Source organism: Musca vetustissima, unplaced genomic scaffold (assembly GCF_032173495.1).
Source record: "Musca vetustissima isolate MV318-11 ecotype Yass unplaced genomic scaffold, APGP_CSIRO_Mvet_v1 utg8244, whole genome shotgun sequence".
NCBI classification, from domain to species: Eukaryota; Metazoa; Arthropoda; class Insecta; order Diptera; family Muscidae; genus Musca; species Musca vetustissima.
Window position 1 is genome coordinate 20,127 of NW_026889717.1, and position 13,607 is coordinate 33,733.

At 33.7% G+C, this 13,607-nt stretch overlaps 1 protein-coding gene across 1 annotated transcript in view; it reads right to left on the reverse strand.

Moving 5' to 3' along the window:
• The window catches only part of LOC133337353 (nephrin), a gene marked incomplete at its 3' end in the record, with an annotated part of 111,292 nt that overhangs the window by 13,388 nt on the left and 84,297 nt on the right, over positions 1-13,607 (reverse strand). Inside the window, exon 9 of the mRNA XM_061545583.1 lies at positions 503-639. Within this exon, the coding sequence (XP_061401567.1) occupies positions 503-639 (137 nt within the window). The remainder of the gene's footprint in view (positions 1-502; positions 640-13,607) is intronic.

Consider the following 13,607-nt stretch of genomic DNA (forward strand, 5'->3'; position numbering starts at 1 on the left):
GTGTGTCCTTGCTAGGGGTAAAAATGAAGCAGTAAAAACCACAGGTTAAGTACAGCTGTTGTGACCAAAGTTTTTCATTATGGCAATTTTATGTTGTAGCATAAAATTACGAGGCATTGGCATCGTTTGCCATTCTCACCCACATGTAAATGGACCTTGTGCCGAAGAGGGAGACTCGTTTTAAGGCATTTATCATAAAAAAGGCACCGAGTAATACTTTATGCAGTAGTTGTTTTTATAATCCCGGGGAAGGGATCAATGGGTGTTTTATTTATATTTTTTTATTTCTTCCATTTGGAAGATGAATATTTTTTAATTTGCCACACACAACTGAGAGTTTACTTAAGAGTTATATTTTATGTTTATGGCAGCAACAAAACAAAAATATGAATTAAATGTGTATTAGTTCCACTTTAATGGGAATGGCCCTTTGGTATGAGAATGGCCAAAACTACGTGTTTATCGTTGCTTTTGTTGTTTTGTACAAAGTAGTAAAACTTACCCTTTTGTCGTTTTTGTACCAGGTTAGGGTGGCCAATGGATTGCCACCAGATGAAACACATAGAAGTTTTTGCACCGAGCCAGCTGGAATAATTTGACCTTCCATATAACCAGATATTATGGGTGGTGATGGTGGATCTGTAATTAATTACAAAAAGAAATTTTAAATATTTGTTTTAAGAAAATGTATAATGAAATGTGTCAAATGTATATATTTTTATATATTTTCTTAAATATATTATATATTTTCTTAAATTGTTTAAATACATTTTAGTTGTAATTACATTGAATATAACAATTTCTTTTTTTTAAATCTCCGTTTATGTATAACACATATGCAAGTTAATAGGTAAAAAACGACGTTAAAACAAAAAGGAATACTACACTTACTATACATACATATAAAATAAAAGAGTAATATTTCCAATATGTATTCCAAATCTCTTTTTTACACTCTATATCTATGAAATTTTTAATTTACATTTTGTTCTTTTAATTTTTCGGTTTGTCCTCACAATTTTATGGAGGTACAATAATATCTTACACAGTAACAGTTTTCGAGCTCTCACTCACTGTGATTACACGAAAAGGTTTCAACCGTCCATTAAAGTCGGACAGACAACAAGCCTTGGCCGAAATTTGAAAGCGGATTTGTAAAGACAGCACCAGCATACAACAACTTTAACCAAAAAAATATTTTTATTAATAAGAATGGGCCGACCGATTTTACCTACGCTTCAAATAAAGCATTTCGTTGAAAGCTCGCTGTTATGGAAACGTTTACACTCAGCCATCTTAATAAGAATAACGATACACTAATACAGAGAGAGTAAAAAATACCAGATGGAGCATATCAAAAGAGTCTTACAGTGATTAAAAGGGATTCAAGCTTATTATCTCGTATTTTTCATACACCAGGCCTGTCATCAACACTTACACCAACCGAATTAACCTATAATGTGTTCATGTGCACTATACTCGTATATACACACCTCCATTTACGAGACCATGCAAATAGACATAACTCGTGAACGACGAGAACGGCAGAAATAAAAAATGAAAATAAAGCACCTGATGTTTTCGTTAAGACGGCGAGGCGCCGAAATGGGCGAGACTGATGATGCCCAAAAATTATAATTTTAATTAGTGCTCTTGTTACGTTGAATGGATATACTAACACCCAGCAAAAACGGCAGGGCCGTAACTTTTGAATATGATTCACCTTCAAAGCCAGTCATAAAAGACTCGTATCCTTTACAGCTTATCTATTTATAATCATCAAGTCTATAACAATAAGTTTTATTTTCATGCTTCAATTGTTCACACCAATTATCCTTAGAATTACGCTCAAACACACACACACACACACACACTTTCTCATTTAATTCATCAAGAAAAGTAATGTTTTCGGGGAATGAAATGAAAACAAAGAGGCATTAAGGGGAAAAATAAGCACTTCAATAAAATCTTTACTTAGTACGACAATAACATTTAGAAGATTCGAGTGTATGTTATAAACGTTCTATATATAAATTTAAATTGATGTAATGAAAAAATTGCCGTAAAAGTTTCCAACTTTAATTCTACATGCTCAAATATATATACATAACACTATAAACAAATAGTATTCTATAGAGGATTCCAACATGAGGTGTTATGTTGAAATACCCGGCATTGCAGTAGCTGTCACTTTTATTCCCTAACGTTACCAACAAAACTGGCAAGAAAATAGAAAATACAACAATATAATAGTATTTGGAGAATTTTGGTCACTCCCAAAAAACGATCAATATTGGCCTACGTTTCGGGGTATCCCTGTTACAATACTCGTTTATTATAATAAAAGTTTATTTAGTTTCCGTCTATTCCAATCAGGCAAACATCTGAAAAGCAGGATAATTTCAAATATGGATGTAGCCCCAATATATTGATATCTCCGATTTTAGATGTATAAGGTTTCGATATTTTAGAAAAAGTTCCCAACAATGTTGCTGCAATTTTCGAACCACTTATTTCTTAAATACATATCCGGCCCGTTTTTCATTACATGGAAAGTTTTAAGCACACTTCCCAAAATCATTTGCTTTATTATAATTCCAGGGTTGGAAACTTATTTTCAAATTACGGTCCGTATACACATGGTGGGGTATGAATATTTTTCCCCTACCGAACTTAACTCCTTTTTAATTTGTTATTAATGCAATCCAATTTATAGTGATTGTTGATGATGTAATAAACCCGAAAATATGTCTGAGTAAGTGAGCGAAGTAATATTAAAGTATTCCTTGTGTACTCTTGCCGACCTTATATCGCACAAAGTTGAGTATTTGATAGAGTACCATTCCCCACAGATAGCCCACACAGTCATTACCTTTATCAAAGTCAATGACATTGTTTAAAGCAACATTCTACATTTGTCCAATGCCAACGACCATTAACATCCGTACGTATTTATCAACAACATGTGATGTGAGTGTGGGTTGGTGTGCGTAACTTCAGTGTCCTGCTGTATCGCCGACATGCACATACCGACCAACAGAGTCAAAGTCCCCGCGTATTACATGTTCCAAATGTGTATTTGCAACAAATGAAGACTGACACGAAACAGGATAATTCAGTTAAACGCGTTTGCCATGTACAGCTCTGTGCAATTGTCAACTATCTTATCAGATCTGTGTCCGTGTCTGTGCCCACATCCGTATCTCGTAGTTGATAGAATTTCAAAATGTTTGTATTCCTTGTAGTGCGCGCGTGTGTGTATAGGTGTATGCACGAATGAATTGTTACAGTATTCCATCAATCAATTATAGCGAGTTAACCACATTCGTTGAATGTCTCGTAAAAAAATGTCAATGTTTTTGTGTTAGATTGGATTACATAAAAAAAGTGATGGAGTCAATAAATTTTTTTTCAATGGCTGTTGATTTTTTAAAAATGGAGGTACAAAAAAATTCTATATATCCTAAAAACGCAACCCTACCAGGCGAGAGATATGGTACTCATGAACAAAATTCAGTTTTTGACGATTCTGTGGAAAAATTAATAATCATTTTCTTTTTCTTGGCCATGTGGTGCTATAGCGTTTTTCAACAGTACCTGTTTTCAGTACTTTGAAAACGAAGAATCACTTTCTGAGTAGATTTATACATGTATTAAAAATTATAAAAATAATTGGTCCACAGACGAACTCTTTTGAAAGTTATAAGAATCGGGACTGAAATGATGATGTTCCCCAGACCTATTATTTCCAAATTTACAGACAACTATTTGGAATGTTATACTGACTGGAATGGCGTATGTCAAATTTGATTTGAATGGTTCAGAAAATATTCAGATAATCAAATATACCTTCTTAGCAGCCAATGTCCGTTTCTCATGTCAGATTCGAATCACTGAAATAGAATCCATCTATTTGAATATGAAAGTCCCCAGAAGACGTGTCATACAGTGAAATTAATGGCGAGTATTGTGTACGTAAATATGAAATTATAAATTGTAATTGGACTATTTGAAATCCATTAACGCAAATTTAAAAAAAAAATACTCATTAAATTTTGTAAATAATATCAAGTATCTAACTAAAAAGTGTTGCATTACACACACAGATTTGGGTATTCCATTAAGTTTATGTTTATTTTTGAAAGGTAGTAGTAGTGGGTGCTTTGAAATTAAAATTTGTCTGTGTTGTCTTTGTTGTTTGCTCCCGGTAGATGTATTTTACTCATCATTTTCAGGTCACAAAAAACACGAAACATTTAACGATGTTACAGCCCCCTCTGCTACACTGGTTTTCCGTCTCATATGACACAGAAATAATGCCATGACTTGGTTGGTAGGTTTCTTTGTTTTTCGATTTTAATTGATGCCCCATATCGGGCGTTTTAAATACAATTCACTCAACCATTTGACGATATGACTTTTCGTTTTGCTTCGCACTTCCCCAGTAAAACTTTGACTGACACTGAGCAGACAGATCATCATCGTCATCACTGCCGCAGCCACAATTGAAATGTGTACAAGCGGAGGAAGTACTTTTAGCTTTCAGTGATTATCCCGCTATACTGCTGGCTCATTCGTGCCACACTCCGTGTGGTGATATGTAGTACATTGCAGTTGCTGCAACAGACGGACGTTATGATAGGTAGGTGTATATTGTTTGTAACACTTTCTTGTTGTGCTGTCCTACATATACCGGCATAATCAAACCCACACACACACTCTCACACATACATATACGCAAATACCCAAAATACAAAGAACAAATACATGTATGCCAACAACCTTTGTGGATGCATTCAGCTGAGAATGTGTTTGTGTATCCTGACTACGTTGTTTTAGTATTTCAATAGTTACAGTGTGTATTTTGTGGCCGATATTGTAGGACATTTATGAGAAGCACACAGAAACACTTTTTAGTTACAGTTTTTTTTCCATTGTGAAGTAGGGGGAAATTGTAAAAAACTCTTTTCCGTTCTCACCAGAACAAACATCAACCATATCGTCACAAATGCTATGGTCCAAACGTTTTAAGTATACAGTTACAGTAGGCGGCTAGGAAGATTTGGAAGACAAGTGGTTCAAAGCAAAGTATTTAAGGATGTTGATAAATTATCAATATAATATAGTCGAATATCAATGATATAATTTACACAAACATCATTGACTTTCAAATAATAACCAGTAATCGCTTGAAATAGTACACTTTGTATGTTCCTTCCTATTGTACTTAGCATAGGACTTGTACATAACTGTCATAATATTAAAGACATATATTGTCTATATTGTTATCTAAGCAAATGAATTTGAGAGTAGATATGTGTTATTTTCTGTATTGGTAAGAGATATGTAAACAGAACCATTCCATTTAAGCTTCAACCACATACATTTTAAGTAAACATTGCATGGATATTCATCCGTCCATCCATTGAATGCAGAGCAATCTACACACTAATACCACGACAACACACAAAAATACCAACAACAAACTGATGCGTGCGTGAAGAAATTCTCACATATACAACTGTATGGACAGATGTTTGTGTATGTAAAAGAAAGCGTGTCTGTGGCAAGTAAGGTGAGTTGCAAATGATGCTGTGCAAAAAACAAAAGACATAGACGAAGAAAAAACATTCGGGAGCATGAAGTAAATATGGTATTTATATTTCCCAAATAACCCACAAAAACATTTAATTTGCTTTAAACGATTATATATATGCCATGTAAAACATGACTAAATAGCCATAGATATTATTTTATTATCGTGCCGAAAAAATGTAAATAATATTAATCTTTTATTAAATTATTCGCTGGGTAAAGCATATCGATCAACAAAAAAGTAGATTTTCTAGCATTTTTGCAACACTGGTTTCAAATCGATCAAAAAATAAAAGGCATTTTTTGGCATAATTGGTTTCAACAGTTCACGCACGTTTCATGTTTTTTTCACTGTCAAACATCTTCAATTTAAAGCTGTCTTGAAAAATTAGCCGAAAATCCGCTTCAGTGACAAAGCTCATTTTTGGACCAACATTGTGGATTTTGGAGTGAAGATCAGCCAGGAGAATTGCAAAAGCGGTTTATGGGCTGGTGGCATCATTGAATTGTTCATATTAAAAGATGCTGTGCATACCAAAATTCAATTAAGCGGATCGACCATTTGGGACACAGACACGGTAAAGGTTTAAAGGTTTCCTAATAAGTTTTTTCGACTAATTTGAATTTTTTGTTCTTCTAATTACTTGTGCAGATTCCTTCCAACGTGGGTTGTGTAGTGATGTTCGGCTTTAAATTGTGGCATATAGATCGACTCGAAAAAAAAAACACAAAAAATAAGTTTTCGGTCCACTTCATCCCAATATTATTATCTGATAATCACTGAAAATTATAGGCGTTGTCCTAGACCATACCTGAATCCCCATTGAAAATTTCAAAGCGATCAGCGCTATATTTCCGCTCTCTAGTGTGGTAATGGGCTACTAAATAATTTATGAATACGTAAGCACCTGTAAATATTTAAGTGTATCTCCTACATCTGAGTACGTACGAAAATATAATTGGCATCAATTTAAAGGCCAACCACTACTCTGGATATAATATGAACTTCTCGGGTCTATATCATATGTCCAGCGGTAAATATATACGCTATAGTATACAAATGTTGTAATTTTTCACACAAAAGTCGGGGTCCATTTGACCCGCGAAATATTGACCAATCTTTTTCAAAAAAGGCATGCTTATTCTTTGACTCGTTCCGCTTCTCGATGTTTGGGCCATAATTGCGGTCTCTGGAGCGACCAGAAAAACCCACAAAAATAAAATATTCAGTCCATTTCATCCCCTAAATCTTAGCCGATCTGTACCATTGTCTTCATTGGGCAGAACTCATCCTATATGCAAAATTTCGTGAAGATTGGTCCATAACTGTGGCCTGTATCGTGTTTACAAATTATAATGGACAGACGGACGGACACACATGTCTAGATCGACTCAGCTAGTCGAGATATGACGATCGGTATATTTAAAGGTGGGTCTAGGACCAATATTTCGCGGCCTTACAAACTCTTGATAAATTCGTACTTTTATTAGATATTTTCAAATTGTAAAAGTTAGCTGAATCTGCTGATGATTCACGCTGAAGGAGAAGGCCACTAATAAGATGGAAAGAACATTTTTAATATAGGTCAATATTTTGATGGTCGTAAAAGAATTTCTCAACCTTAAATATTCTTGCTCTTGTCTAATAATATGGTTCTGTAAATGTGTTCACGAGTCGATAATGCTTTATTTTTCTTGAATTAATAATTTTAAAGCATCATATCTTAAATGAACAAACACTCACACATCATCAACAATAGCAAGTGAACAATTGACAGGATTCCATGCCATAAAATATTGCCTTATTGTGATTTTCCACATCAGTTCAGAAATTGTGTACTCCTTATGAAAATATTTTTTGAAGGATTAGGCTTAAAATATTTATTCCATTATCGTTGATAATGCTTACACTGAAATGGCAACGACTTTAGGCACACACACACACACGGACAAAACAACAGTGAAATTTAATGCCGTTAAAGTAGATGGCATTACGAACACAAGCAACAGATTTTTTCTTAAATGTGGCATAGAACACAAGAAGTACTTCAACATTAACAAATACATCATTATATATTCTATATGTTTTTTGTTGTGTTTCTTGTCTTTGCTTTCCGTTTTTATCCCTGCTAGCAGCTATGGTCATAGTAGAACGATACGCTTGCTTATCCTGTACTCAGCCTCCTTATGTCGTGTCTGTCTGTTTGTTGTATTGTTTCTTTTTTACTCTCTTTCCATCTCTCTCTCTCTCTATTGCTTATCTAACATTATTTCATTGGAATAGGATTTCTTAACATTTTCTGGCATACATTACCGTAGTTGTATTTATACTTGTTTCTTTTTTGTTTCGTTGTTTATAGTCGACTGGTCTCCTGCTAGTAGAGCGCGTGTGTGCCTTGCTGTTGTTGTGTTCCTTAAACAGGATTAAATTCTAAGAGCAAACACTCAACCAAACAGCGACAATGACAATATTGCATTACAATTGCACAACCTAGCCAACCAAGAAAGAATGAAAGGAAAAGAAACGAAACGAAATAGAAACAGTCAATGTTTTCCATTTTTGTTTTGTTCTTGCTTTAATGCTAATGTATTTGTACGTCTTACTTTTGCTTATCCCCTCTATGATTGTTAATACACTAGTGTTTTTTTTTTTGTCGAGCAAGAAATGTAAGAGTTGTTGAACAAGGACCAGAAGGAGGAGTTTGACTAGGATTTGTGATTTGGCAGTGTTTGCATATGCATGCATTCCGGCCATTATATCCATATATATTTTTGTACAGTGATGTACAAAAATATGCCAAATTACCACACTAGAGAATTTTTCTACTATATAACTTTTATTTTATTATTATTCTCAAATTGTACCTTCATATAAATTGGACAATATTTTTTTGTTAGTTGTAAATTTTGATTTATCATTTAAATGAGTCCTTCTGTGCGCCTATTGCACACAACTGTTAGAGGCATTGAGAAAATAGTGTAACGCAGAATTTGTACGACAATAAGGAATATTAAATAATATTAAGGAATGACATGTTCATGCTCGTATAAAAGTGTTTCGTGTCTCAAGATGTTTAGAATTTAGTAGCAGTTGCGACCGAATAAAGAAAACTTAGCAATATTTTCATTTTAAGTGGCATTAAGTACAAATTTACAACTCACTTGAATGTACAATGCCGCGCAAAATAATTCGATAACAAATGAGTTGGGGTAAATAATGAAAACGAACGAACTTTTGACGACATTTGCAATACATATACATTGTGAAATGAGCATAACAAAACTATGCTAGAAACAACGTATACAGTGGTACAAAACTTATGATAATGGATATAAAAAACACTTTTCAAAGATACTTTAGACTGTAGTCATTTTTGAAGAAGAATCACTTTATCTACGGTCTATATATGCATTTTTTAAACAAAGTATACAGGTGTGACACAGTTTCCGATCTTTAGATTCCGATCGATTTTAAGAATTCCTAAAAATAAAACAAAATCTCTTCGCTTAGTTTAAATATGGTAACGATACTATAACCATATCAAAAAAAAAAATCTGATTGAGGAGATCATAAAAGAGATTCGAAAAATATTGTATTTTGAATAAAATTTAAACACATTTGGTCTGTTCCCGTACTGCAAGAATTGACCACTTTTTACTACGATAACGAATTTGGTCTGTTCCCGTACTGCAAGACTAATTAAATAAAAAAATACAAACTACTTTTTAAAAAACAGTTTTTTAAGATTTTTAACAAAAGCTTGAAAATGCGCATTTATAAAAAAATTATTTGTATACCCCACATAATTATGATGTCAGGGTGTTATACCTTTGTGGCCCCAAGAGTTTGCAACGCCGCGAAATATTGGTCCTAGACCCACCACTTAGTATACAGACCGTCGTATCTCGACAATTACACATGTATGTCCGTCAGTTTGTCCACTATAATGTGTAAACACGCTAAAGGTCACAGTTATGGACCAGTCGTCACGAAATTTTGCATGTAAGACGGGATCTGGTCAAAAAAGACCCCTATTGTTTTTGTTAGTCATCCGTAAATATTTGGCGTATGAAATTAACCAAAAACTTTATTTTTGTTTGTTTTCTGATCGCTATATGAGAAGAACACTACATTTTACACAGAGAAAGTGGTCTAAGCATAGAAAAACTTGCGGGTCAAAAAACCCCAGATTTTTATATGAAAAGTGGTAAAATTTGTATTCTAGGGCGACTATATTTAATCCTGAAGAATATAGACCAAAGAAGTTCATAGTAAATCCAAGAGGAGTGACCTTTGAACTGATACCAATTATATTGTTGTATGCGGTCGGATGTGAGAGTAATACGTAAATATTTACAGAGATTTCAGATTAAAATTACCACAATAGAGGGCAGATATTTTTGGGAGACCAAAAACTTAATTTTTATGTGTTTCTCAAGTCGTTTTATGGGCCACAGTAATAAGCACATCACATGGGGGAGGGATCTGACCTACTTATTAGAATGGCTGATGCCATATCGAAAATTATGATCATGACATATTTGAAAATTCTTGTCTCAATTACACTAGGGATAGTGCAGTCGTCATAAATCATTCGTCTAAAAAACCTTCATAACTCACTGCAGATTTGTAACATTCAAAATTTGAATATTTATTCAGAGCCAGTTCAATGGTAACATTTCTACATATGAGGAGATTCGAATATTCAATGGATGTTACATTTTAAAGAGCTACAGAAAATATTCCAATTTAAAAACTCTCTGTATTGTCTGAGTGAATAACCCCCTAATATACAATATTTATATGTATTCTAAGTCAATGGAATTTATCTTTCGATATTATTACGATATTAAAATTATAAAAGACATGAGCTTTTTCAAATGCATTTCAACTTAATCATACCATTGATACGAATTCTAACGGTTTAAATAAAATATTCCAACTGGATATGACATTAAATAAACTTTATAAATAATTCACAGTATTATTATTTTTATTACTTTATTACTCAATTTATACAACATTTAAATTCATTTATTTATTGCTTCATTAAAATGCGGCCTTTTAGCATTACTGCAGCTCATCCTTAAGCAACTTCATCGCAAGGACCACGCACAGATGGCTGAAGTATACAACTGATGATGATGACGATGGTGATGATGACAACAACAAATGACCGTTAGTCTGTTAAAAGATGGACGATGCACAGCGGCAAACCTCACAGAATTCTACACGCACACACACACACACTCCTACTTCACCACCATTTATGTAAATTATTATTTTTTTTTTCTTTCTTTTTGAAATAATAAGATACTTGACCTCAAGGATGTGCCATGGAATTCACTTCACATCATGGAGTTCGCAGATAGAAAGGGATACGATGAAGAAAAAAAAAACACACATACACACACACACAAAATAACAAAAAGTGGGGAGGTGTGATAAAAATATCGGAATGTTGAAGAAAACAAAGTGTTTTATTCATTTACTTATTTTTCATTCGTATTTTTTTATTTTTTACTACATTTATTATAGATATCCACTACGTCGTACAGTCTCGCTCTCTCCAGCATCCATCGCTCTCGATTGATACTAACAATGACTGGAACGGTTTTCAGCAAGTTGTAATTAGGTGAATGTACTCGTATTGGTTTGGATGTTCTCAGAAAAATACATAGATTTCTGAAGGAAAATGTGTTTAATAAGTAGAGTCATAACTTTAATATTAAGAATATTTTCTTATCCAAAGCTTTTAAAGAATTTCGCTTGAAACAATTGTTAGATCTCAATAGAATCATAGGTTCTTAGTTGAACCCTTTCTATATGTAAAACTGGAAACTGAAAATGTTCAGATTTGTGGTATGTAAGGCGTAGTCATTGCTACATTCGATTCCTATTGACCGATCATAAACAAAACCTATGAGTGTCGTAATGGACACCCGATATCTATACCTAATATTTTTTCAAAGACTTATGAAATGCGATCATTGACAATATTAATATACAAATTGTCAAAAATTGATTATGGCGTTTCTATACAATGAAATAAATTTGTTTCTCGTGAATGTCAAGCTTCGAGCTATTTGATTAAAATATACCTGAACCTGTTAATTTGGGTAACACTCATGGCACTTTATGATTTTATTTCATTTTTTAGCGGTTGTTTATGGCATATTGTGTCATGTTGCCTTGGGGTTTGAAATCGTACTTTACAGAAATCCTGAAGATGCCAATGCAAAACGTACTGCAAAAAAAAATGCGAGAAGCGAGTGTGCCAAAAAGACAATCTCTGTCTACCCATCTATGGCCGTAAAGTCACTGTAAAATATTATACATGTAAATAAATACAGACAATAAACGTTTAAAATTGCTTGACATGTTTAAAAGGGTATTACGCAGCGGGAGGCTAAAGTCAGCGTTTGCCAAAACTTTGCAGCCACGACCACCACCCACCCACAATAGGTAACACATGCAGGTATACGCTATTACTTCCAGCACTTTCAACATAAATCTGGGCAATTTAATTTGGCATATTTTTCATTGGGTTATAAAGTGCAACCAAGGCATCAGCAAGCCATCATTGAAACGCACACACATACACATATCTCTATATCTCTACGTTTTTTATTGGGCGACAATATTCGTTAGAAGATTTTATACGATTTTGTGGCACAACACCGACAAGGATCAAGGTTTTCGTTTCGTTTCGCTTCTTCTTTTTTGTTTTGTTTTCAAGTGAACGCTGAAATACGCACACCACCAACATCAATGCAAATACTGAATACAAACGTCTGCCTTTATATCATACTAAGAATTAAGCAAGTAAGCGCTCCGTGGGAAGAGTACTCTGTACAGTAGTGAAAAAAAAAAAACTTAAAAGGAAATCCACATGTAAGCTGACATGCCAGCTATTGAAGGCAGACTATTTACATAGAAATAACGAGCTTATAATGGCACTTTAAATAAATTGCGACTGAGTTCGATAAGGACAGCAGTCAGTCAGCCTTCTTCGGGCTGAAGCAATAAATGTGATTTATAGAACCCCTATAAAAATAGAGAATTGATTCCTAACAGATCAGTTTGATGTATAGACATGTGAAAGTGTTTTGCTAATGTTAAGCAGGATATTGAAAAATGTAAATGGGATAATTTTCAACAAAGCTCCTTATTTTGAAAAAGCTTCGAACAAAATCTATTAGTTTAAATCCTAAAGAAATATGGAATTTTTATTACAATTGATATGAGCTTTATATAGGATTGTGGTTAATATCAAAAAATCCATTGTTTCAGACATAGAATAGCTGCTGTTATTCTATGAGATTTACATTTGTAGATATTTTGAAGTGAGTTGATATGATATTTAGTTTTAGAACAAAACCAACTTCTTGTCATACCGTTCATATCTCAAAGATACTTGCGTAAATTACAGTATGTAACATGGGTACCGTAATTTTAGCATAGGCATTCCTAAACCAGTAAGAAAAGTACAAAATTCGAACGGGGCTGATTATATGTTACGACTTTTAGGAACATGAGATGTTCCTCTCATTTTTATTGTAACAGACGTATCATGTTTGAGGGACCATTGACATGAAATAGGACGAAATTAAATATATGATATGGATCTGAAGGTGAAGGGTATCTTTATACCCTTGGTATTCTATTTGCAACATCTCGAAATATTCACCGGAAACCCCACAAAGTATATATATTCTTAATCAGAATAAAATTCTATGTCGATTCCTATATCTGTCAGTCCGTCTGTTGAAATCACGATAGAAATGACAATATTTAAATAAGAGCTCTGAAATGTTGCACAGACAGGATGTTTAGTATTGCAAATGGCATATATTGGTCCACCTTTTAGTGTAGCACCCATATAACGGCAACCCCAATATTTGCTATTCTAGGGATTTTCCACACGTTTTTCTACCGAATTGGCTGCAATTTGGTATTATGGGTTCTCATTGAAGAACACCTATGCGTATCACTTCATCTCGGCCCTTAT